This window comes from Silurus meridionalis, chromosome 17, assembly GCF_014805685.1.
Source record: "Silurus meridionalis isolate SWU-2019-XX chromosome 17, ASM1480568v1, whole genome shotgun sequence".
Taxonomy (NCBI): Eukaryota; Metazoa; Chordata; class Actinopteri; order Siluriformes; family Siluridae; genus Silurus; species Silurus meridionalis.
Genome location: NC_060900.1, coordinates 8,181,493 through 8,207,503, shown reverse-complemented (window position 1 = coordinate 8,207,503; position 26,011 = coordinate 8,181,493). Strand labels below are relative to the sequence as shown.

Here is a 26,011-nt window from a genome sequence, read left to right as displayed (position 1 = left end):
GCAGACAATTTTCTCTTGATGTGTGCCATTCAACTTTTCCATAATTAGCTGTTCTTTGAGTGTTACAAAGCATTCTGTATCTGCACCTTGAAGTATGCATTTACATTGAATTTATGTAAAAAATATAACAAAAAAAAATGGGTTAGTCATTTTGTTTATCTTTTTTTTCCAGTTCTTATATTTTCATTGGCAGGCCAAATCAAAGTTCACCAATTTTGCCCTCTGGGACCTAAATTATCTTTGTCCATTTTGGTGTTGCTATAGTCTTATAATGTACCTTGAAGACTACAAACATATTTTAATGATTTCTGGATGGATGTAGGGATGGATTTAGATTTACGGCATTAAGCAGAAACACTTATCCAGAGTGACTTAAATTTTTAGTACATTCATACATGAGCAGTTGAGAGTTAAGGGCCTCGTTTAAGGGCCCGGCAATGCGGCATACTGGTGGTGGGAGCTGACCTCACAACCTTCTGTTTATAAGTCCAACAAGTGAGCTAACCTTTTTCCCACACAACTTCTAGTACTTACTTGTTGTTGTTTCGTGATAATTAAAGTTGTTGATGTTCTACTGCGGAGCCGACTAATCAAATTCAAATTAATATTATTTATAGCACTTTTAACAATACATAGTGTCACAAAGCTACTTTATATATAATATATACATTTTGGATATAAATAAAAAATCCTTAATGAGCAAGCCAGAGTCAAGTGGGGGAAAGGAAAAACTCCCTGAGACAACATGAGGAGGAAACCTTGAGAAGAACCAGACTCATAAGTACGCCCACTCTCATCTAGTTGACATGGATATTATGATTAGAAGCAAGTCCTTTCAATAACTGCGTAATATATTGTCACATGTATGCAGTTTTGTAACAAGCAAATTCATTACCGTTTTGACATCAAGTTATCAGACTTGAATGTAAAACTGATCATGGCAGTTATACTCCTAATGCTGTAATAGCAAATTACTGTCCAGAACCATCTTCATGCTTTCTAAAATCTTCAGGCTGCCCATATGTCCTTATCAGAAGCAGGTTTCCAGGTAATGAGAACCAGATGTGAACATCAGGATAAATCAGCCAGGTCCAAAATGGTTCATCCATAAAAAGTTCACACTTGGGAAAAGATTTTGTTCTTTTGGTATCAGTTATGAGAAAACATTCTAACTGGAATGATGGCAGCTCAAATTAGAAATCAAGCAAATGATGTTGGAATAGAGAGTTACATAAGAACCTCGATTTGATCTGACGCTGTTCTGTCTTCTACTCAGACGGGATGGGATTACTGCTGATCAGCGGGTTTTACACTGCTCTCTGACTCGACAGAGAGAGAGAGAGAGAGAGAGAGAGAGAGAGAGAGAGGGAGAAAGAGAGAGAGAGGCAGAGAGGAGAGACAGAGAGAGAGAGAGAAATAGAGAGAGAGAGAGAAAGAGGCAGAGAGGAGAGAGAGAAAGAGAGAGAGAAAGAGGGAGAGAGACAGAGAGAGAGAGAGAAGAGGAGAGTTGCGCTCAAAGCGCTTCATCAGTTGGGACAGTAGGACGCAGGGACGTGTGGACACGGGGACAGGAAAAGCTTTCGGACCGCAACATGGATCAGCCCGAATGTTTACTTTCTTCACTCTGCACCACATAGGACGGCAATCCAAACTCTGCCTCGATCTTCCGAACCTCCTCTGGACTACTTCAGCATCTCCGAGCGAAAACAATGGAAGCGACGTTCATGCTGTCGATGGTTTTCTCCATTATCCTCATGGGGAACGAATTGACCAGGTATAGAGTTGCGCACGCCAGGTTTAGTCTTCAATCTTCTGAATAAAGTGTCTTAACTTGTCTAACGCTGCTTATTTTTATTTAGGAGAAATATAAACAGCTTATTGCAGGGGTTCAAGGCGCATTTTATTTTTCTTTTACGCACACGCGCGAGCGCGCTCGCACGCGCCGCAGCACGAGTGTATGTGTATGTGTGTGTATGCGCGTGTGTGTTAAAGAACTCGTGTCCTAACCTTCTGCATCCAGTTGAGTTCATTTTGCAGATTGTGGTGCTCGAACTCTGGAATAAAAAGCGCACAGTTTGGAGATTTCCGATATCTGATATCTGAGGTGTCACTCTTCTCAAAGATCTAATGCAAAACTACAAAAGTGCATGGGATAGATCAATGAAATCGAATCCAACCTAGATTGTGGGTCTGGAAATGTAAAGAGATCACGCGCACACACACAGAGAGAGAGAGATAGAGAGAGAGAGAGAGAGAGAGAGAGAGAGAGAGAGAGAAAGATTTTCAGCATCTCAGCCGACTGATCAAAAATTGCTTACATCTTCACTCCAGTAGCACAATCCATTGCATTTTTGGCACCTGAGAAATACAGAAAAATGGAGAAGAGGTTTGCACTTTTGAAAATATCACGGATTATAAGTAAAAAACAAGTTTTCACAAACAGAACAGTTTTCACATAGTATTATACACCGTGGATGTAATCATAATCATGGTTCATCTGGTCACAGTTCCACTAAGAACCTACAGCAACACACACGTATCGCCTATTGTACATAACTCAGTATAACAGCCAGATCTCTGAGAGCATTGTTGGTAAAGTTGACGATTCAGTTTGATACTGTCCTCAAGTGACTGTGTATGTGGAATTTTCCATGTACTCTCCATGTTTGCATGGGTTTCCTCCACATGTTCTCCACCTCCCAAAACATGCAAGTAGCTGGACGGGTGAATTCACACTAAATTCCCCTAGTGTGTAAATGTAAAAGAGAGAGAGAGTGTGTGTGTGTGTGTGTGTGTGTGTGTGTGTGTGTGTGTGTGTTATTGGTTAATGACGGTTACTAACAAAGAATATATAGAGATTCTGGTTAAATAAAGGAAATAGTATACCAGAAATGTGTTGTTCAAGGATAATTTAACTGTTCTGATAACATTTTACAAAAGAGTTGGAGTCTTCTCAGCTAGGGAACCGCATCTATAGGTATAGGTTTCTACACAGACAAACTGAAAATTGATTTTCAAAGAGTTGAATGATTGTTGTTGTTTTTTAAGATCGCTTGCAGCAAATGCAGGATCTCACTTTCAGCTTGTGACAGCGATACAGGAAAACACCAGTGAGCTCATATGAATATGGCTGCTACAGCACAGCTGCAGTTCAGCCTCATTACGTAAATATATATCTCTAACCATTCAGCATTACATCATTTGTATAAAATGGTACAAAACCTTTCACAATTCACCGATCAAATTCTTCATTTGATATTTTCCATGTTATCATACGGATAATCAGCAGGCTATTGACTAAAACACTGTTTTGTTTTGTTTTTTCATGGAAATGAAATGCTGCATTAGATATGGCTGATTGAATTTATATTATTTTTGCCAAAATTTTAAAGCCCTGTAAAATCTTAAATGTGGCTGTACTTCCAGCTGGGCCACTTTTGGTCTGGTATTCTTGTAATCATGTTGTACTTGCCACTATATTTCACCAGGAATCAGCTTCTATGTGAAGTATTTTTTATACATTTTAGCTTAATATTGATTTTGTTAATGCTGGATGATTCGTAAAAGGTGTTAAACCTTTCAACAGCATTGTTTACCTTACAGTGTCTCAAGTGCTACTGAAGGACACATTAGTAGGACATATGGCAAGGAAGGGAAGGAAAGGGAAGGGCAGATAAAGTAAGGATGTACTGCATTTTCTATTAGTGCACCAGGCCATGCATAGAAGCAGTAAGAAAAGATCATTTCTTGATTAATTTCAAGCGGCAATAATTAGTTAATCCCAACTAGGCAATACCTACTGTTTTATTTCATTTGATACTTTAATATTGAACCTTTATTGTGTAAAGGGAAAAAAAAAACCTCGAAATGATATAATCGTGTTAACTATAAATGAAAGCACTGTTGGTTGACATACGTAATCTGTTATAATCGGTTACGCAAACTTGAGAAAAAGTGTGAACCCTTGTCTGTCTCTCCCACTTCTTTGTTGACTCATTACGTCAGTCACGCTATTTTCCAATGATTCATCCAACACATTTTTTTTCTGGCACTTTGAATTTCTGTATCCCTGTTCACAAGAGTGAGTGATTTATTTCTGGCGAGCATGTAGGTTTTTATTATTATTTTATTAATATCCCCTTTCTCCTTCCCACTTACGCTGGGTTTTTTTTTTGTGGCGCCGGTTCCAGTACATGCCAGGAGAGTGTGAAGGCAGCTGGTGTTACCTTGTCACCTTCTGTGAGCTACAGCTAACAGTTTTTCAGTTAACCCTCTGCACTTGCAGAAGGTCCCTTGACGCTTTGCTGGCATTACGACCAGCGAAAAATTTCCTGTGAAACGTTTACGGTGTACAAAGTAGCACTTATACGCGCACCCTGGAAACGTGTACGGACTTCACACGATAAATTGATGTGAATTCATCCTCAGAGGGATGTATCTTTGTCTGCTTTATGTCGATTCTTTTATGTCGACGAACCCTAATATCTCGAGCACAAGGGGGGGCAAATCTCACTAATGTATTTTCGCGTATATATGACGCGTCTTATAGAAAGTTTTACATACCCCTCACCCAGGGTGCATCTTATATACGCGAAAATACGGTAGTGAGACGGCACTGTGCAGCCGCAAAAAAACTCGCGGAAGTGGCGGAAAAATCAAGCCTTACAGATGCTACAGGTGTAGGAAACTTTTCAGAGCTGTGGGTCAGAGTGAAATGACTCGAGAATTTAATGTTGACTCTGGTTAGCTTTTTGTAAAAACGAACTACACCCTGCACGTTTTTTGTGATTTTGTGAGCGATCTTTGTGTTTGCAATGTTGGAGAATATAGTAAAGGTTTGTTTTAAGAATCGACGGTGATTTGTATTGTATACTGGTATAACTCCAAAAACACGTGCATGTACATTCTCATCTAATAACGCACATCATGTACATAAACAAATTTCAAGCACATTAATATATTGCCGCCATATTGGTTTTCGTTTATCTCGATCATCGGTTATCTCGACGCTTTTTGGCGTCCCCCTAGGCCGGCGACATAACCGGGTTCCATTGTCTATTACTTATACTGATTCTAACAAACTTTTACCGATTTATATTATTTGTTGCTATGAATTGTGGGTGACAAGTGCTTAGTCATCTGCGGTTTATAACTATAACACTGATCATCACAGGTCCAAATGTTGTAATGTTGTCTAAACCGACGAATAGTGAATGTAGTCACTTGGATTTTATTAAGAAATTCAATTCATTTTGCGAAGAATTACATTTAAAATGCCGTCATCATAGACATTATAACCTCATACACTTATAGTTACGTTATAAAATCTTGCTAGGATGTTTGCAATGACTAAAAGAAAACTCATACTTTTTTTTTTTTGCAGTGACTGTACTAGTGAAGAAATCTGATTTAATCCAGTAGGGCAAGATAGCACAGTGGGAAATGTTGCAATCCTACAGCAACAGGGTTTTATCCTAATATCAGAAGAGTGTGTGGAACTCTGCAATTAATTCAATCAACCAATGTACACTTTTAGGTGTATATAAAATGATTAATTACAATTTAACAACAATTAAACAAAATCCTTCATTAAGTGTTGATGTAGGGTTTTTTTTTGCGCTCACAATAGTCACCATCTGATTTGTTTTAATGAAGTTATAAGTATATTTGTCACCATCTCTGTCCAGTATAACCATCAAGGTCTCTATTCTCTACTCCCATTTATGTTAGTAATGGACATTTCTATATATTTTCTACCCATATACTACCATTAACAATATAATGGCATAAGGGATATCAGTGCTTTAGACAAACAATAAGCTTATAAAAGGGGTTTTTCACAATGGGCTGGTGTGGGAGCAGATTTTCATTCTAACTATGAACATCTATGCCATTATATTGTTAATACAACCAATATATTGTATATTTCAGTTTATGATCATCACCTGCAGAAGGTTCTGTCTGTTTTAAGATTGCATGATAATTTATGCTCTGTTTAACAGTCATGACTGAAGTGTTGCAGAGATGCAGGGATTGCTACAGGCAACACTTTGGGTTCAAATTCTTTATAGTTGCTGGGATTCAAAATCGTATAGAATTTTTTATGTTTTCTGTGAGGTTTTTTTCTGATGAAGATTGTGCCATCAGAATGCTTGATACAATACTACTACAATATAATTCACAAGTCTATATAATTCTATTTCATAATAGAGGCATGCAATAAGATAAAAAATTAACCAAGCAAAGATTATCAACAAAGTTAAAACTCAGAAAAATGGCAAAAAATAGTTTTTCACAAGTACAACAGACAAAAATAAACAGAAAAAAATGGAACAAAAAAAGAAGAGCTGGGCTAGCAACAATAAACACCAAGCTAGTAAACTAAGGAACAAGGGAACTGTGTATACACAGGGGAATGAGACACAGGTGGCAGCAATGACATCATTAAAAGACAGAGGAAAAAATACAAGGAAACAGTGGTTGCCTTCAGTGGCCAATATACAAAATGACAGTTATTCAGAGTCCTGTTATTAATTAATTAATGAATTTTAAAGTTAATTAGTCACACCATGTAGTTATGGGAAAGAGTAGTGGAAGCCGGGCTGAAAGAAGAGTTGACCATCTGTGAGCAACAGTATGGTTTCATGCCAAGGAAGATCACCACAGACACATTATTTGCTTTGAGAATATTGATGGAGAAGTATAGAGAAGGTCAGAAGGAGTTGCATTGTGTGTGTGTGGATTTAGAGAAAGCGTACGACAAGGTGCAGAGAGAGGAGTTGTGGTATTGTATGAGGATGTCAGGTGTGTCAGAGAAGTATGTGAGGGTGGTGCAGGACATGTATGAGGACAGTGTGACAGCAGTGAAGTGTTCATTAGGAATGACAGACTGGTTTAAGGTGGAGGTTGGACTGCATCAAGGATCGGCTCTGAGCCCTTTCCTGTTTGCAGTGGTGATGGAGAGGTTGATGGACGAGGTCAGACAGGAGCCTCCATGGATTATGATGTTTGCGGATGATATTGTGATTTGCGGTGAGAGTAGGGAGCAGGTTGAGAAGAGCTTGGAGAGGTGAAGGTACACGTTGGAGAGAAGGGGAATTGAGGTCAGTAGGAGTAAGACAGAGTACATGTGTGTGAATGAGAGGGAGGGCAGTGGTGTGGTGCGGTTGCAGGGAGAAGAGGTGGTGAAAGTGGATGAGTTTAGGTACCTGGGGTCAACAGTGCTAAGTAATGTAGATTGTGTTAGAGAAGTGAAGAAAAGAGTGCAGGCAGGGTGGAGTGGGTGGAGAAGAGTGTCTGCGAGAGTGAAAGGGAAAGTTTATAGGACTGTGGTGAGACCTGCGATGTTGTATGGTTTAGAGACAGTGGCATTGACTAAAAGACAGGAGGTGGAGCTGGAGGTAGCATAGCTGAAGATGAGGTTTTTGTCGGGAGTGACGACAATGGACAGGAGTAAAAATGAGTTTATTAGAGGGACAGCACATGTAGGACATTTTGGGGACAAGGTGAGGGAGGCGAGATTGAGATGGTTTGGACATGTGCAGAGGAGGGACATGGGGTATATCGGTAGGAGAATGCTGAGGATGCAGACACCAGGAAGGAGGAAAAAAGGAAGACTAAAAAGGAGGTTTATGGATGTGGTAAAGGAAGACATGCAGGTAGTTGGTTTGAAAGAGGCAGATTTAGAGGACAAAGTAGATTGGAGACGGCTGATCCACTGTGGATCCCCCTAATGGGAGCTTTGCTGTATTTTGGTAAACTAAATATGTGGTAGAATTCAGCTTAATGAACTGAAGAGTTGAGGGGCTCAGAGGTAGCTTTCTGAACATCCTACAATTTAATTTAACCTACAATTTAAACTTAAGTATTATTGAATAGTATTGGTACACAGCAACACAACTGAATTTCAGCATGTAAAGTTTAGATATGGAAATAGTAGCATTGTGCAAATGGACAGTGCAGATAAATATGTAAATATATGTAAGAGAAATAACTCCAAATCCCCCCAAAAAGTAAAATCTAAATAACAACAAAATGCAATGATTTTTAAATCTCATAAACCCATATTTTATTTATATTAGAACATAAAAAAAACATATTAAATATTGAAACTGAGATAATGTACCATTTTAAGAGAAAAATAAGGTATTTTTGAATTTGATGTCTGTAACACGTATCAAAAAAATTGCCATCTCCTCTTGCTTTAACTCTTGTCTGGTAACCGAGGAGACCAGTTGCTGAAGTTATGGGAGAAGAATGTTGTCTCATTTGTGTCTGATACAGGATTTTAGCTTAACAGGCCTGTATTTCTTTGTCGTGTTTTTAGTTTTATGTTGCGCCAAATGTTTTATATTAGTGAAAGTTCTGTTCGGCATACAGGTCAGTTCAGTACCCAGACTCTTTTACTACGAATCCATGCTGTTGTAATAGATACAATATTCGATGTGGCATCCATGGTTTCTAAAAAGAAATTAAAATATTGATTCGTCTGACCATAAAACAGTTTTCCATTGTAGCCTTGGTCCATTTTTAATGAGCTTCGGCTCAGAGAAGATGGCTGCATTTCTGGATCATGTTCACATATGCATTGAATGGTGTTAAAGTATGGAATGGTGGCCATGTTCAACCATCTTCAACCTTCCTTCAGATTTGGACTCATCTCTCTGCCCTCAAGTTTCTTCCAGTCTTGCGTGTTTTTATCTTTTATCTAGTTTGTTGCATTTAAACAAAAACAATACATGTATGTGTCTCATAAAATGCTAAAAGACTACACGCTTTTGAACTGACATACTGTATAAAGTGTACTGGTCTTACCATATTGTTTGGTTGCATAATTCTATGTTTTTGCTATTGGTATCATAAAACTAAGATTGTAGTTGATTACATTTTCCAGGTAAAATGTTGTGCATATATAACGGCAAGCGTTTGCATCTCTATTCTGTTGTTTTGAACTTCCTCACTGCACCATGCACGTTATTAAGCTAAGGCCTCGAGGAAGGCTGCATTAATGAAGAGGAATAAAAGAGCAGGAGCTGTAGAGAAGGAGAGGAAATTACCTCTTAACAGTTTCGAGCGAATGAGTCTGAGCCTTGAATTTAGAAAGCAGTGCTCATTGTTCAATCAAAGGCACAGCATTATGATTTGACAATTTTCTCAATTTTCCTGTAGAGCAGCTTTCTATAATTTTTTACACAATTCATCATATAATAAATATAAGTGGAGTTCAGTTTTGGAATAGCAGTAAATATCTGCTAACATGCTCCATTCAATTTAATCCAGTACACTTCAAATATATTTGTATAGTGCTTTTAACAATGGATTATGTCCCAAAGCAGCTTTAACAAATTAAATAAAATGCCCTCACAAATTTTTGCAGCATAAACCTTTATTTAATTTTAATAAATACAATTCTATAGCTCCTGAATAGTTTAAAATATTGTTTCAAAAACAACTTCTCAATTTGTTCATGCTTGTTATTTTATATAGATTCTAAAATATATTTTCTAAATATGTATTTTAAGCCCCTTTATGGATTGAGATCTTGTAGTAAAGTTTTTTTTTTACCTCGGGCTTTCACCACCTGTAGTAAAGGGTGGGTGTCAGGGACAATGCCATTTGGGCTATTGGCAAGTAATGGAAAGACCCTTGCAATGGCAAATCTGTTAGGGAATGTTAAAGTGAAAGTCTGTGAAAGTCACTTAGCTGGCAGAAGAAAAGACAGATTATTATGATATGGCAATGGTGATATAGATAAAGTAGATATGCAATGCATAGCATATTTATTTATTTATTTATGAATTTAAGTATCATCTTTATAGGTTTTTTCCAGTAGGCTATATGAAGTAGGGTAAAAAGGTTTTAACTAAAGGTCGTTTTTCGTTTATCGGTTTTGCTGATTAATTTATATTATTTATATTATTATTATATTTAATAATCAGTAAAAACTATACAGATTTTTATTTGCGGGTTGTGTTATCTCAGTACGAGAGAGGCCTTTAGAGGCGAATCACTGACGCCACATGCTGTTTATTTGAAGTGTCTTTTTTTATTCATTTTGGATGTAATTGTTTTTATTTGGGGGGGGTGTTACTTTTTGTTTCAGTTTGAATGCAGGCCTTTTATTTACCTTAACATTTAATAATATAATCAATATATTCATATTTATATAATGCAGCACATTTTCATGATTCTGTACTGTATTCTCCTTTACCATACTGTATCTTTGTAAAAAAGTTCAGTACTGTTTTACAAGGAGTGTTATGTTTGTTTGTTTATCCAGTATTCATTAAAAAAATTATTTGGTTATCGGCAAGTACGATCCAACCTAGCTATCAGTATCAGTAAAATCCACTATCTCCACATGATCTCTACCCTCAAGATGCTATCCTAGATGCTATCCTAGATTAAAAACAAATGCTGGAAATGCATTTTAAATTTGAAAATATATGAAATATATCAGTCTGGAAATTAGAAAGCTATTTATAATGTCTCTAAAGCTTTGTGACTCCATTGACAACAATGAGAGCCATTATCTCCAAATGAAAAAAAATTGGAACAATGATGAATCATTACAGAAATGGCTAACCTAAAAAAAATTTCTCCCAGAGGCCATCCACGACTCGACAATGAGAATGGGCTAAAATTATATCTATTACATAGTTAGGACAGTTACAAGGCCAAAATCTCTGCTAATAGTTTACCTTTGCAAAAACTAAATCCATCATGATGTCATGCGGGATAAAATTCTGTACACTGAAGTGTAGAAAATATTTGGAAGACATTACATCTGGTTTAAACCCATAATTCCACAATAAGTACGTCATACCAACAGCCAAACATGGCCAAGGTAGTGTGATTGAGTGGAGTTCCTGACTCGATTGAGATCATGTGGCAGTATTTAAATAGGTTGCTTATTCTCCAGAGCAATCGGTTGTGGCAAAGTAATTCACCATCAACAATTGTCCACCACAATGACAATGACTGCAGCAATTTGAATTGTTTGTTTGCAGTTTAAGTTTGTGTGAAGAATATGAAATTAGGACCATTTAGTGTGAGAAATATGCAAAAATAGGATAAATTAGGAGGGTGTTAATACAGTCATGGCCCTGTGGGTAATCTCTCTTCTACTCCAGAGTTCCCCAAGGAGACCATACTCACCAGTCCCACCCATGCTGAGGCACTCACAGTAGGAGTTTTTCCCCAATGGACAAGAGAGATCTCAATAAGTCTCCATTAGAAACGTTTCAGTGTTGTTTTTGCATATGCACCAAATAACAGTTCAGATAATTCATCTGTTTTGGTGAAGGTCAAGCATATGCCACCGTGAAGGCATTCACAGTAGGGGTTTTCCCCAATGGACAAGAGAAATCTCAATAAGTCTCTATTAGAAACCTTTCAGTGTTGTTTTTGCATATCCAAATAACAGTTAAGAGAATTCATCTGTTTTGGTACAAGTGGAGCATATGCCACCCTGAAGGTTCCTCCCTCTGAGTTCATAGTGCTTGTGGGGGATCATTTCAGTGATCATTGTAGAAATAATAGAGCTACTGGATATTGGAGAGGAATGATCAGGAGAAATCAGGTGTCCCCATCTCAGGAGGGGAGATGGAACCATGAAGAAGTTCTGCTTCATAGTTTGAAAAGAAGCAAGTGTGAAAGGAAGTGTTGACCTCTACTAGTCACTCTTCTGAGGTAAACCAGCAGACATGCCATTTCCTAAAGATGATATCACTATGGCATTTAAAAGAGTTTAGAGAAACAGAGAGTCAAAGTTTGGCCAGAGAAACTTTAAGTTGTGTTGTGAACATGTTTCTTTAATGTTCCAAAGACAGCTAGGGTAGTGGCATTGGGCTTAAAAACTAGAATGGTGGTCCCTTGCTGATTTTTCACCAGGGATGTAATGTTCCACTTTGAAATATATAACTTTGAAGAAGTTAAGAAATGCATTGTGTGATACACACTGCACTACAGTAATAACCAAGAAATGACTTGAAGTTATAGTTAGATGAATAAGAATGTAGGATGACCAAAGGTTCACACCATTACAGCAAAAAAAAAAAGCTATTCAATGTTTAGCAATGTTGTTACATTCCTCTTTTTTATTATATGTGCAGTGTGTTAGGCATTAATGCCAAGCTCCATAGTAAAACACTATTTGGAATACAGTCTATTGTTCAGTATTTGGGATACTACATATCACATATTGCCTTCATATCGCATACATATGAAATATTTAAAAAATTGTCAATTATTATGTAAATGTTAATATATACAATTTGTGTCATTCACATCTATTAATTTGTCGTATACAGTCTTCGCTTGATTCATTGCAGTTCGAATCTCACGGTCCCACTTTTTTCAATATGGCACATAACTATTTTGTTTTGCGAATGGTCCCGATTTAGCACGAAACATCGAAACATATCGTAAATTGTTTTTATGGAGTTTTATATTGAAATAAGGTAATTTATTCATAAAAATATACAAAAACTCCCTGCATGGATGCTAAATATCTACATAGTAAATTGCTTGTTACTGGGTTTCATGCTGATTAAGGTAATTTATTAATACAAATATAATTATTAATTATAAAATGAAGCAAAAGTATACGTAAAATACCGTACAGTGTGTATCATAAATGTACACGAAACAAAGAACACATGTAGCGTTGTGTAGGAAATTGCGGTGCTGGGATGCTAAAAATCCACATTATACGGCTGAAGGAACAAGTCTGGCTAATAATTTGATGTACTGTACAATCCAAACAAAAAGATACACAGCACTCCCTTATTTAGTAATGTATGTAGCATAAGAAATGATTAGCATTAAAAGAAACCGTACATTTTCACTTTTTTATTGGTTATTGTATCCTCTGACTTCAAAAAAAGGGCGGAGTTAAAGACATACATCACCAAATGTAGCCAATGAAAATAAAGAATGCAGTGTATCTTTAACTCAGCTGCTTCACTCAGCTTTTTTGACGTCATAGGACACCTCAACTAATAAACAAGCAGAGAAACTATGCATAGGCTACGCTACAGAACTGTAGTGTACTACAGTACTGTACAGTACTCACTATAAATGTGATATTTCTACGAATGTACACAAAATTCATCTCGCTATTTTCTTGCAAATGGTTTCTGTATGTGTTTAAAGAGTGTGGGAGGACGATTTATTTTTGGGGTGGCATCCATTTATCGTGGAAATTCATTTTTCTTAGTCGGTTTTGGCACGTAACTACCGCGATAAACGGGGACGACTGCATTTTTATTCAACACAAAAAACCTCATCATCTGGCCAAAAACAAATGTGAAAAAGATGTGGGAAGAACAGACAGTCACAACTAATACACAAACCCACAATCAGAGTCAAAAGAGACACAGATAAAACTAAATACAAGGGTTGGAGTATGTGCTCCAAAAACTAGTCACGAAGCAGTCAGTCATACAATGCATGATGCAATTAAACAATTCGAAGAGGGCTAACTTGAACAGAATGTAAAGTTACACACGTAATCATAAGCAACCCAGGTTATTAATCACCTCAACAGGTAGCACTACCCGAAAGACACTTGCACAGAAAGGCAAAGGGAAAGTACAGAGGATAGATCAGAGTCTGATCGTAATTCTGATGTTCATGAAATTTATTTTCTATTGACTTACATACATCCTACTGTAACATGTTAAATAAATAGAAGTGTCAGACGAGGCCAGTTATATATATATAATATATAATGGCAGATAAGACTGGTATATAATGCATTTATATGTCTTAAATCTTGCTATGAAGAACGTGTGTGTGTGTGTGTGTGTGTGTGTGTGTGTGTGTGTGTGTGTGTGACATCACTGCACTGTATAATCTCCCAAAAAAGGTGCTAATTAATTATATCCTTTGCCGCACTGTAATTACAACTGTCTCCACTTTGACTTTCCTATTGCGCAAAAGCTGTAGCATGAACAGAATTTGTAAACTTGTTTACGCTAGCTAAGTAAAATTAGCTGGCTTGAACCCTCCCATAGTTGCATTGTTATATCTGCTCATTAAATGCAACTGCTCACTTTTGTTAACTTGTTAAATTGACTTGTTACTGTTGTTCTGCTATCTTCATTTAGCACAGGCCACCCAAGAGACAGACAGTAACAGTGCTGTCGCTCAGCAGATGTTTTATTCAGCTTTGAGGCTTTACAGCATGTGTGCCATAATAGTTTTGTCCTGTGTTCCTGCAGGCATACACACTGTGTGTACAGTAGCGTACACTTATTCCGAAAACTTTTCTACCTTTATTATTAACAGGGGTTTCTTTCACCTAGAGAGCTAAATACACTGGCTACTGTATGGGCAAACCATTTTCCAGCATTAGGATAAACAATTCAATTAGGTCTCCCTAAATGTGTCAGCTATGTGTTTTATTTTTGTGCTACTTCCGTAACACTAAGCAGACCGCAATTACAGCAGCAGATAATTACATCCGCACCAGTCGTGCTCGCGAATTTCCATGCAATTTGTCTGAGCAGTCTGTAGGTCCAGAGTTCTGCCTGAGGTCTGAATACGAATAATTTGAGTATTAACTCCACATTACATGCATGTACCTCAGTGCTGAATAAGAGATGATGCAAATCATGATTTGAATACTGCAACTCGGAAAGTGTCATGCACAAACACATTCGTACACTTATTCGCACTCAAACTCAATTTAGCTTAGCCAGTTCAACTGCTGCCACTTTTTTTGTAACATAGGAGGAAATTGATGACCCAAAGGAATCCCATGGACGTGGGCAGAACATGAAAAAGCTCTAAACAGTAGCCGAGCTCATGAACCTAAATTAGGGTTATGGGACTGGGAAGCTTGGTGGTTTGAGGCATCAATGCCACCCACTGCATCACGATTGCATCCCCTGTGTAACAATATACCCACGTAAGTTTTATGAGGGAAAAAATATTCATGAGACTAAATTAGACTCATGATTTAGATTAGATTTTATGAAAAGAAACAATGACAGTATAAAGACAGAAGTTCTTTTTAGACAAAATGTAAATGTTGTTTGTGTGAGAAATTTGAATCAGACTGTGCAATGTTTGTTTTATGCAATGAATAATTTAAGGTCAGTGCTTATGAAGCTGATTTAACTTACAGATCAATTGTTCAGTTAAGTCCCTTTAAGACCTTTAGCTTTACACTGCCCTCCTGTGGCACATTTTTGTACTATTTATAATGTACATGGGTCTAAAAATCTTTATGAGCAAGTACATTTGTTAAAACAAATGTATTTATATTGTCACTGTTTATAAGAAAGGAAAAAAAAAACATTGGGAAAATGGCAACCAATGTCTTCATAGACCTCATCTTTTGCACATGATGGAACAGGGTTGGACTCAGGTGTCAGCCGACTTTCAGGCCATATAGTGTAATGTTTTGTATGCCATTTTAAGACCGGTGTAGTAGATAGCCATAACACATGGAAATATTTTTCATGAACCAGAAACGTAATGCAATGTAAGCTTAATTCATTAATTAAAATTTAATAAAAACTCATATTTGGTTTCATTCCTTGCTTGCAAAAACTGCACTAATTCGGCGACCCATGACTATGATCAAACTGTTCCGTTCTTCCTTTATCCTGCTTTTCCAGACTTTTATTGAAACTTCTTTCAGTTGTTTATTTTGTGAAGTTTCCATCTTTCAGTCTCCTCTTCAGGATCTGAAATGCAAATTGAATTGGGATTAGTTCAGGAGAATTGACCAGTCTAAAACCTTCCACATTTTCCTCTCTGATTAAGTGCTTTGTTGTGTTATCATTACATTTTGGGACATTGTCTTAGTGCATTCTGAAGTTCCTTCCAATTATATTGGACTACTCTGTGAATTGGTAGATACAATTTCCTTATACTTCAGAATTTATTTTGCTGCTATCAACATGATGTTTATAAATCATTGAGCCTGTTCCAGAAGAAGCCATTTCATGACACACCAGGACCTCCACACTGCTTGACAGATGAGCTTGAATGCTCTGACTCATGAGCAGATCCTTTCTTTTTTCTCACTTTGGCCTAACAAATATGTTTTTTTGGTAGAGCTTAATCTTGGTTTCAACACTTTTCTGTATTTATGATCCCCAAATCTTGTAAAACTTCCCTGTGGAAGTTGTTGGACTACAGTTTGCATCAGATCACGATCACTGCACACCTCAACATCATTTATCTGTAATAAATGGATATTCGGTGCCACCCAGATGAGGATGGGTTCCCTCTTGAGTCTGGTTCCTCTCAAGGTTTCTTCCTTATGTCATCTTGGATAGTTTTTCCTTGCTGCAGTCGCTCGCTCATCAGGGACAAACTTACACATAAAGAACATCTTGTTAGTTTTTTAGCACCACATTATCTGTGTAAAGCTGCTTTGAGACAATGTTCATTGTTAAAAGTGCTATACAAATAAAAATTAATTGAACTGAATTGAAGCCACTGCCTGTTGTTTAGATTTTTTTTTTCACAGCTCTCACAATGTCATGAGCTGTTGTTTTCCTTGGATGACCTGTTCAGTTTCTGGCTGCTAATACACAAGTTGTTTCTTTCTCTTTAGGACATACCAAATTGTTGTTTTGGCTATGCCCGATGTATTTGTCTTAGTTCCAGAGTGAAAGATATTTTTGTTCTTGTCCCATAAACAGCTTTCTGGTGTCTGGTCTGCATTTGGACAAATGCAATGTCCAATGTGACAATGTGGAAAGTGCTATACAAATAACATTTTATTGATGAATGTAACTGAATTATATTATAAAAGAGCACACACATAATACTTATGTTCGCCATTTATAAAAGTGAAGAAAACTAATTCAACATCAGATATTAAAGATTGAAACATGACAGTGGAGCAATTTTATAAATTATCATTTTAGCAATATAATTTAAAACGAAATGGCAGTTCAATTGTTCTTTCATTCATCAAAAAGACACCACATTAACACTTTTTGTTTTTTACTATTTCAGTTAACACTATAGGTTACTGGAATTTGAATGTAAATGCATGTTTACATGACTATAAATATGCAATGACCACAAAAACATGATCTAATATGACTTTTGGAGATCATGAAATTCATCAAATAGAGGAACATTTTCACATAAAACAATAAAAATAATCACTAAATATTATATATATATATATATATATATATATATATATATATATATATATATATATATATATATATATATATATATAGTTTAACTGTACATTATCATTTAATTGCTTAGTGAAATCTTAAATACCCATAAATGTATATATTTTTCAGTTACACATGATTTGTGTATGTATGGCTTTTTGTTTTTATAGGGCCATGCTAAATGACATCGGTGACTATGTAGGAACAGATATTGAGATCTCCTGGTTGCCTAATTTGGATGATTTAATGAAGGGCTATGCTCGAAACTTTCGTCCAGGAATTGGAGGTGAGTCATTTGATTGCACTTTCACCCCTTTACATTTCACCCCTCCTTACATGATATGCACTTGTATACCCTACTATATAGCAATAATAGTACTGTATATACTGTAGTATATGCTAGTATTTAAGAGCACACATGCTGCGTGGATTCAAGCCCTATTTCTGCTCAAGGTCTAGAAGAGGTAACTTGTGTTCCAATTCCTGAAAATCTAATTTTAAAGTGTTATATTTAGGCCACGCATTTTTTGCCCTGTCTAGATGTGACTTTGCACATTAATGAGCACTAAATGTGTGAAGAACAAGTGAGCCCACCCAACTGTCCTTATTTGCAATCAAATGCATTATGAATTAAAATAAGTATTTTTCACACATCAGTCAAACAATTGTCACAGTGAAGAATTCTGTTTCCCACTGCTTTCCTCGGTTTCATCAAGGTGAACATGCATTTAAGCGTTATATTGGTTGTATTGTTAATATTTCTATAATGGAACTCGCCTGGCATTTTTTGCACAATGTATGCTTTATTAGGAACATGTTCACACCTGCACAATTTAGCATTTATCTGATCAGCCAATCATAGAGAAGCAGTGTAGTACATAAAATCATGCATATACAGGTCAAAAGCTGCAGCAAATGTTGACTCCAAACATGAAAATGTAATCTTAGTGGCACTAGCTAGTTTGAGAAATTTGTAATAAAATAAAAATGTTTTTTATAGTTCAATAAGTGGAAGTTTGTGGATGCTGGCTTTATAAGATGCATCAAAAATCATTAAGTGTAATGTAAAAATAAATTGGAGAAAATCTTTTAGTCAGCTAGTGTGTCCATATTTAGAAAGCCATAATGAAGAAAGCTAATATTTCAGGTTTAAAAAAACCCAATTGCACTAATTAACATTAATGTTAATATTAACATTAGTGTTTTTGAGTCTTTAGGGAGGATGTGTAGGAGGTAAATGTTGCTTTGTCTCGTGTTTCTCTTCAAAGGACCTCCAGTGAATGTTGCCATGGCTATTGAAGTCGCCAGCATCGATCACATCTCAGAAGCCAACATGGTATGGATTGAAAAAAGAAGAAATCATTATTTTATATTTTGCTTTGCCTGAGTTAAAGTGAAATTGTTGCTTGTAGGCTGTTTGTAATGTTATAAACAAGTAACACAAGTCTACATGAACCACATTAATAACGACGCCTAATTTTACATACATCTATGAAGTAGTAAACAATTATTTATGTGCCATGTATGGAATTGTGTTTATTTGTTCAATCGTTTTATTAATCTAGTGTAAATGCATAGATATTAAAAAAGCAAAAAGTACTGTATATCTTTACTGTTAACGCACTAAATAAGCTCACTAATGACATTTCTTTTGCATATTATATATCAGCAGCTGGCTGGAACAGCAGATGAGATTGTAAATCAGCTGTGTTTGGTCTATTTACAGACATTCAGTCAGCAATTTTCTCTATGAAGTTTATTTTTTGCGGATTGTTTCGTATAGTATTTATGATTCAGCAAACTGCTTTCCAGTTTATATTTGTCATAGTTTTTAGACATATATCGACACAAATTTGTGGACACTTGACAAGATTCGTATGTGCTTCTTAAACATCTCATTCCACATTAATTCTCCATTTGCTGTAACCTCCACTTTTCTGGGATGATTTTCTACTAGATTTTGGACTGTTATCAAAGAGGTTTGTGCTCATTTAGCCACAAGAGTGTTAGTAAAAGCAGGCACTGATGTAGGTTGAGGAGGTCTGGGGTGCAGTCAGCATTCCAATTCATCTCAAAGGTGTTCAGTAGGGTTGAGATCAGAGCTCTAGGGGCACTCAAGATCTTCCACTCCAACTCATGTAAACCGTGTTCATGTAGCTGGCTTTGTGCACAGGGGCATTGTTATGCTGTAACTGGATTAGATTTTCTAGTTCAAGTGAAGGTAAAATTTAATGCAACTACATTTAAAGACATCCTATACAGAGGTGTGCCTTCAACTTTGTGGTAATCAACAGTCAGGTGTTTCAATGCCTTTGTCAAAAATCGTGTAAGCGTAACCATTTTCTTTGTTTGCGATTTTTTGCAGTAGAAGTTGACAGAGTTCAAATATTCACAGATTTATGCCGTGAGAAGTGTATGAAGCAATTGTTCTATCCTGTTTTATTCAAGCAAGAAAAACATCTTCATGGTTTTGTTCATATAGAATGAAGAGTTTTAAAAAAAGTCAATGCAGTATCGAATATGTTTCTGAGGAATTGCATTTTTCCGAAATAATCTTTCTGTTACATCATCAAATTAATATGCAGCTGTGTACACTATTGATCATAGCATCAAGTTTACAATGACCAACATGAACCAACACCTTTAACATAAAAAAATTTGAATCTAAAAAGCAGACTAGAGTTCAATTGGCAGTACGGGTTTGTTATATCAAAAATGCATTAACGTTTGGATTATTAACTAATTCAATTTAAACACGTTTATATATGGTTTGTTAATCCTGTTTATAGTTTATTAATGTTAACTAATCCAATAAATATTGTTTGTTGGGAAAAACTAATATGAACTGGTACTGAAATTTACCTGGTTTGTGTATGTCTATGTGTGTGTGTGTGTGTGTGTGTGTGTGTGTGTGTGTGTGTGTGTGTGTGTGTTTTGGCAGGAATATACAATGACTGTGTTTCTGCGTCAGAGCTGGCGAGATGATCGTCTTTCTTACAACCACACGAACAAGACCCTGGGGCTGGACAGCCGTTTTGTAGATAAACTCTGGGTTCCAGACACGTTTATTGTCAATGCCAAATCGGCCTGGTTCCATGACGTCACTGTTGAGAACAAGCTCATACGGTTACAGCCTGATGGTGTCATCCTCTACAGTAGCCGGTGTGTGCGCAAGCTTGTGTGTGTGTGTGTGGTTTTGCATCATTATTAATATATAACTATCTACACACTGATTACTAAGGAATAAAATCAACAAGTAACGGACCTATTAACCAAATTCCAATATCGCAAGTGAATCCATTTTTAGTTATTTTTTGTGCTTAGATAAAAGCAATTATTATATAAGAGAACAAAACTAGCAGTATAACTAGTAATATTATGTTAATAATATCAAGCAATAATCCAGTTTACATTACCTAGAGGCTACTCATTAAGTGTGCTGAAATAAGTAAATCCTTTGAAATACTGTGTAAATCTAAGAACACAGAATTCATATAAATTGTAATGGGTTATAGAATTCAGCTGTCGTATAATAAATCACATTTTAAATTGCAATTATATGCTGGTTATAGGTAGTGACATGTGGTACGGGTGTCTATCTTTCTCTTTTCCAGAATCACATCCACAGTAGCCTGTGACATGGATCTAACCAAATACCCAATGGATGAACAGGAGTGCATGCTGGACCTTGAGAGCTGTATGTTGCAAGAAATATGGGGAATAGGGCAGATGGGGGTGGGGTGGGGTGGGGTGGGGTGGGGTGGTTAATTCAATTGAAATATGCAATCAATCTGCAAAAAATAGCCCACGTGTAAACCCGGGGAACATGCTTTTTTTTGCCGCAGGGAGTAGGTTTTCTTTGCAGACTAAAAAACAATGCTAAACAAAGTTATTATTTGTTGTAAGTTGATCTATATTTCTTTCTTGTTTCGTTTTCTTTAATGTTAATAAGGATACAATGTTATGCAGAGGTGTACTTATAACAATTTAATAGACAAATGATAGTCAAGTCAAGTCAAGTTTATTTGTATAGCGCTTTTCACAACAGACATTGTCTCAAAGCAGCTTTACACAAATCAACAGTCAAGGTGAATGGTGTGAATTTATCCCTGATGAGCAGCCGTGGCGACTGTGGCAAGGAAAAACTCCCTTAGATGTTATGAGGAAGAAACCTTGAGAGGAACCAGACTCAAAAGGGGAACCCATCCTCATTTGGGTGACATCAAGAGTATCAATGATACTATTTACAGTCGCGGCGGAGAGTTGGGGGGTGCGAAATGTTTACGTCTTCCTAGGGAAGGCGTAACAGAAAATAATTGAGAAGCACTGTATTAAGGTCACATGACGCAATGATGCCATCAATGGACAGTGTTCTGTTTATGAGTCTTATTATATAAACTGGTTATATAATAGCTTGGTATTATGGGATATTTTTGGTAAATGTATTGCATTTCAATCTGCTAAAATACTGTTAGGCAGTTATGACAAATTCTCTTGTCTAATCATTGTGTATTATTGGTACTGCAGATGGCTACTCTTCTGAAGACATCACTTATTACTGGTCAGACAGCCAGAAACATATTCATGGCCTGGACAAACTTGAACTGTCCCAGTTTACTATCACAGACTACCGCTTTATCACTGAGATGTTGAACTTCAAATCGGGTGAGTCATAATGTTTTTACTGAATCCTTTTTATCAGTGTACCAGTACAACTATATCATTGGCTTTATTATATCCCATCTGTCCATATCAATTAAAAAAATGTTACGGTCATTTCTTTTTTATCACCAAAGTAATGAATAAATGAGTCAAATGGCTCAAAGGGGCCAGCTTTTAATTGTTCTACATTCCTAATAGCTGGACATTTCCCTCGGCTCAGTTTGCACTTCCAGTTGAGGCGGAATCGAGGAGTGTACATCATCCAGTCCTACATGCCCTCAATCCTTCTGGTTGCAATGTCCTGGGTGTCTTTCTGGATCAGCCAATCAGCTGTTCCCGCAAGAGTATCACTTGGTTTGTTTTAATGATTTGTCGCATAATTATATGATTTATGGCACAGATACAGTAAGCTATATGATATATAATGTATATACTGTATGTGCAGTATTTCAGCTGACAACTCTATTTATAAAACTGCATCAATTATCATACGTACATTGTCATAAGGTTTTATAAGACACTTGAACAGTAGGGTATTTCAAGAATCATTAGCCATCATTTAATAATCATAAAGTCAAAATTAGCATTTATGCAACAGTGCCGTTCAGTTTTGATTAGTAGGAGGTTATTGATTTATTTTATGTAACAAAGAGATTTTATTAATGTGCGTGTTGGAGTGCACAAATATTTCAGCTGTAACAGCTAATTTACATAGACTTAGTCTAATAATAAATTGTTTAAATGATGTTGAGATTGCAAAGTATTTTGTGAGAAGCCATTTTTTTAGCATTTCTAAAAGGAGTCTCCAGTGTTAAGACATTTAAAGGTAAAGATTAGAGTTTACTAACTTTGTATTATTACCTTCAACAAAGGAAAAAGAGTCATATGAGAGAATGTTTGAAGATATTGTGATAACAGGAATTTGCCTCTTGAACTTCCCATGTTGTTAAGTGTAACTATAAACAGATCGAAAATAATGAGATGACATTACCGTCATTTAACTGTCATTAAAAAAATTTAACTTCGGGGTGGTCACAGCATTATTATTTGTCATGTGTTATCCTCACAAGCATCAGTAAAGAAACTCTTTATAAAACTTAATATATGGATCAATGTTAAATGCTTGGAATGTGTCTCATTTCTACTGTCACACCAAGATTTGAAATACGCATTTAAGACAATATGTTTAAAAATGACCCTCTTTTTCAACCATTAAATATTCCCTTATGACTTATTAAATGGTACTAAATAGTGATAAAACTTACAATAAAAATGTGCATTTCTATGTCTGTATGCGTGAAGATATACTGTACAGTAACAAAATGTCACAACTGACCGCAGGAATCACTACTGTGCTGACTATGACGACACTGATGGTGAGCGCCCGCTCGTCCTTGCCACGTGCCTCCGCCATTAAAGCCCTGGACGTGTATTTCTGGATCTGCTACGTGTTTGTGTTTGCTGCCCTGATTGAGTACGCCTTCGCTCACTACAATGCCGATTACAGCAAGAAGGAGAAGGCCAAAGTTAAAGTCAAGAAGACTACAGAGGTAAAAGAATGAAGCCTAAACCTACTACAGTTTGTTTATTGTATATATAGTGTATATAGTTAATTCAGTTCTTTTTATTTTATTGAAGCACTTTTAACAATGATTATTATTACAAAGCAGCTTTAAAAATTCCATATATGGTTTGAATATCGGCTTCATGAATTTAATGAGCATGCCAGAGGCGACAGTGACAGGCAAAAACTCTCTGAGATAACTTGAGGAAGAAACCAGACAGGAGCCAGACTCAAAAGGGAACCCATATTCTGTTTGTCATATTGAGATAGTGCAATTAATTTACGATCTTTATTTATACATAACTGTATAGTATAAAGTTTTTTTTACCTTTTAGTCTTTAAATCAGAATGAGACTTGAACTCAGACTGTAAATGCAGAAAGTGCAGTCATTAGGCTGTATAGTTCAAAGCATCTTTGGCATAGAGTTCATTTCTTCTGTAGGGAAATGTAAACTTAATCAGAGAATAAACTTTCTTTCGGCTTCTCCCATTAGGGGTCACCACAGAGGATCATCCGCATGTTTGATTTGGCACATGTTTTTTTTTTTTTACGCTGGATGCCCTTCCTAACGAAACCCTCCCCATTTATCCGGGCTTGGGACCAGCACTAAGAGTGGCTGGGGTTGGTTCCCCGACCAGGGATTGAACCCGGGCCGCAGCGGTGAGAGCGCCGCAGCCTAACCACTAGACCACCAGGGACCCTGTAAACCTAATGAGAGAATCATTTTCATTAGGAGTTTGAGAACAGCCAATAAATTTGCCTTATGATCTATGTACTGTAGTCAATCTATAATATTCACATCAAACATCAGAATGGGAGAAATGTGTGTGGTATGGTTGTTGGTACCAGACAGGGTGGTTTAAGTATTTCAAAAACAAACAAACAAAAAACATCTAATGAGCTGCAGAACTGCAAGCAGCAAGGCGAGGATAATGTAGAATGGCTGGACCAGTTTAAACGTACCATTCATACAAATATAGTAAGCAGAAAAAGCACTTCAGAAAGCACAACACGTGAAACCTTAACATGGACAGACTGTTCCTGATTTTACTCCTGTCAATCAAGAACTGGGGATACAGTGAGCACAGTTTCTAACTGAAACTGGGCAGCTGGAAACTGGAAAAAGACCACGTGATGTTTTTTTTTTAGTAATAAAATGTTGAGATTGGGTTAGCCAGTGCTCACTGTAAGCTTAACCTCCTGCAATTGGCTGTCTAGAGTGGATTCCGATATAGTGAAGATTCATCTGTGCTTTAAATCAGTCAGGTTGCCAGAGATTTTCTCCTGTTGAGAAAAAATATTTTATGAATGATTTATTTATAACCTAAATACATTTGTACAATTTTATTTTGTATGATTAATTGTTTTAGTATTCTATTTTTTGTCATGTCCTCGAGTGTGAGAAAGGTACCATATGAATGAAAAAGTATCATACAATAATATTCTTGTGATTATTTTACAGTCCATGGTGAAGAACGGAAAGCAGGCCATGGTCCTCTTCTCGCTGTCAGTGACAGGCATGAATCAAGGCCTTGTGGTCTCTAACCGGCAGAACCGCGGCCAAACAGAGACACCGGTAGAGCCTCAAGAAGAGGCAGAAACAGTTAAGTCAGAGGGCAGCGAGGAGAGGAAGTGCTGCAAGTGCAAACCAATCGACGCTGACACGATCGACATCTACGCAAGGGCTGTCTTTCCTTTCACTTTCGCCGTGGTCAATGTCATCTACTGGGTGGCTTATACCATGTGACATACAGATGCTAAATAAACTGAAATCTTGGATTTTTACCTTATGGGATCATTGCTTTTGTCAAACTATGAAACTATAATCCTAATGGTTGAACTCAGACTGCTTAGGTTTTGTGTGGCTCTACATCTGATTAAGCCAGTAATCAAGATGAGTACATCTGGCAAGGAAAGACTTTTCCTTTCAACAATCTCAGAAGAAATTTAGTGGAATTCGAGGAAAAGCTGTGGAGGGCTGCTGGTTGTCTCGCCTCTGCAACATTACATTGCCTTGGTTTCTATTTATGTGTTACTATTATAATATTTTAGATATTATTTTGTGAACTGCAGTTCTTTCTCACCTAAAACCTGGGATAATTAAATTGAACTACATGAATGCATGGCTGCTGTTTTTGTTATCAGTCAAGTTTCCTTCCATTCTCTAGGTTTTGGTCTGCCCTTTACATTCATTTTAGTCCTTGTGAAATTCTATTCAAAGATCTTCACTGATTCGCTGATAATGACTTCATAATTACTTGAGCAAATGACTGAAATGTTGGACCAGCCATGATATAAAGCCATAGCTTAAATATGTTCATTTACAATTCCTACTTGCATGTTAATATACTTAGTAATGTAAACTTAGGTAGCCAAACTAGATTTATCCCAGACTAGCTGTATTTCTAGGTAAATTTTTGGTTTTAAAATAGCTGCAAGGTATTGAAAATGATCGACATCCCAGAACAAGCAATGTACGCAGAGGGTTTTAAGGCAATCTTTCTTAAATAATTCAGCGCACACTTTTTCATATAGTTTTCTTTTTAAATGAAAAATACATTGTATTAAGTCTTTATAGGGGTGACGACTGCTGCAATAAATTTGAGAGTGATCAAAGCGTGTGAT

The 26,011-nt window shown here is 36.6% G+C and overlaps 1 protein-coding gene across 1 annotated transcript; it reads left to right on the top strand.

Moving 5' to 3' along the window:
• Positions 1-1,437: 1,437 nt before the first annotated feature.
• Positions 1,438-26,011, top strand: gabrd (gamma-aminobutyric acid type A receptor subunit delta). The gene is made up of 9 exons (XM_046870258.1): positions 1,438-1,774; positions 17,330-17,445; positions 18,428-18,495; positions 20,101-20,321; positions 20,774-20,856; positions 21,687-21,824; positions 22,020-22,175; positions 23,163-23,371; positions 24,849-26,011. Exons 1-9 carry the CDS (start codon positions 1,710-1,712, stop codon positions 25,131-25,133), a joined length of 1,341 nt encoding a protein of 446 aa, XP_046726214.1. The 5' UTR covers positions 1,438-1,709; the 3' UTR covers positions 25,134-26,011.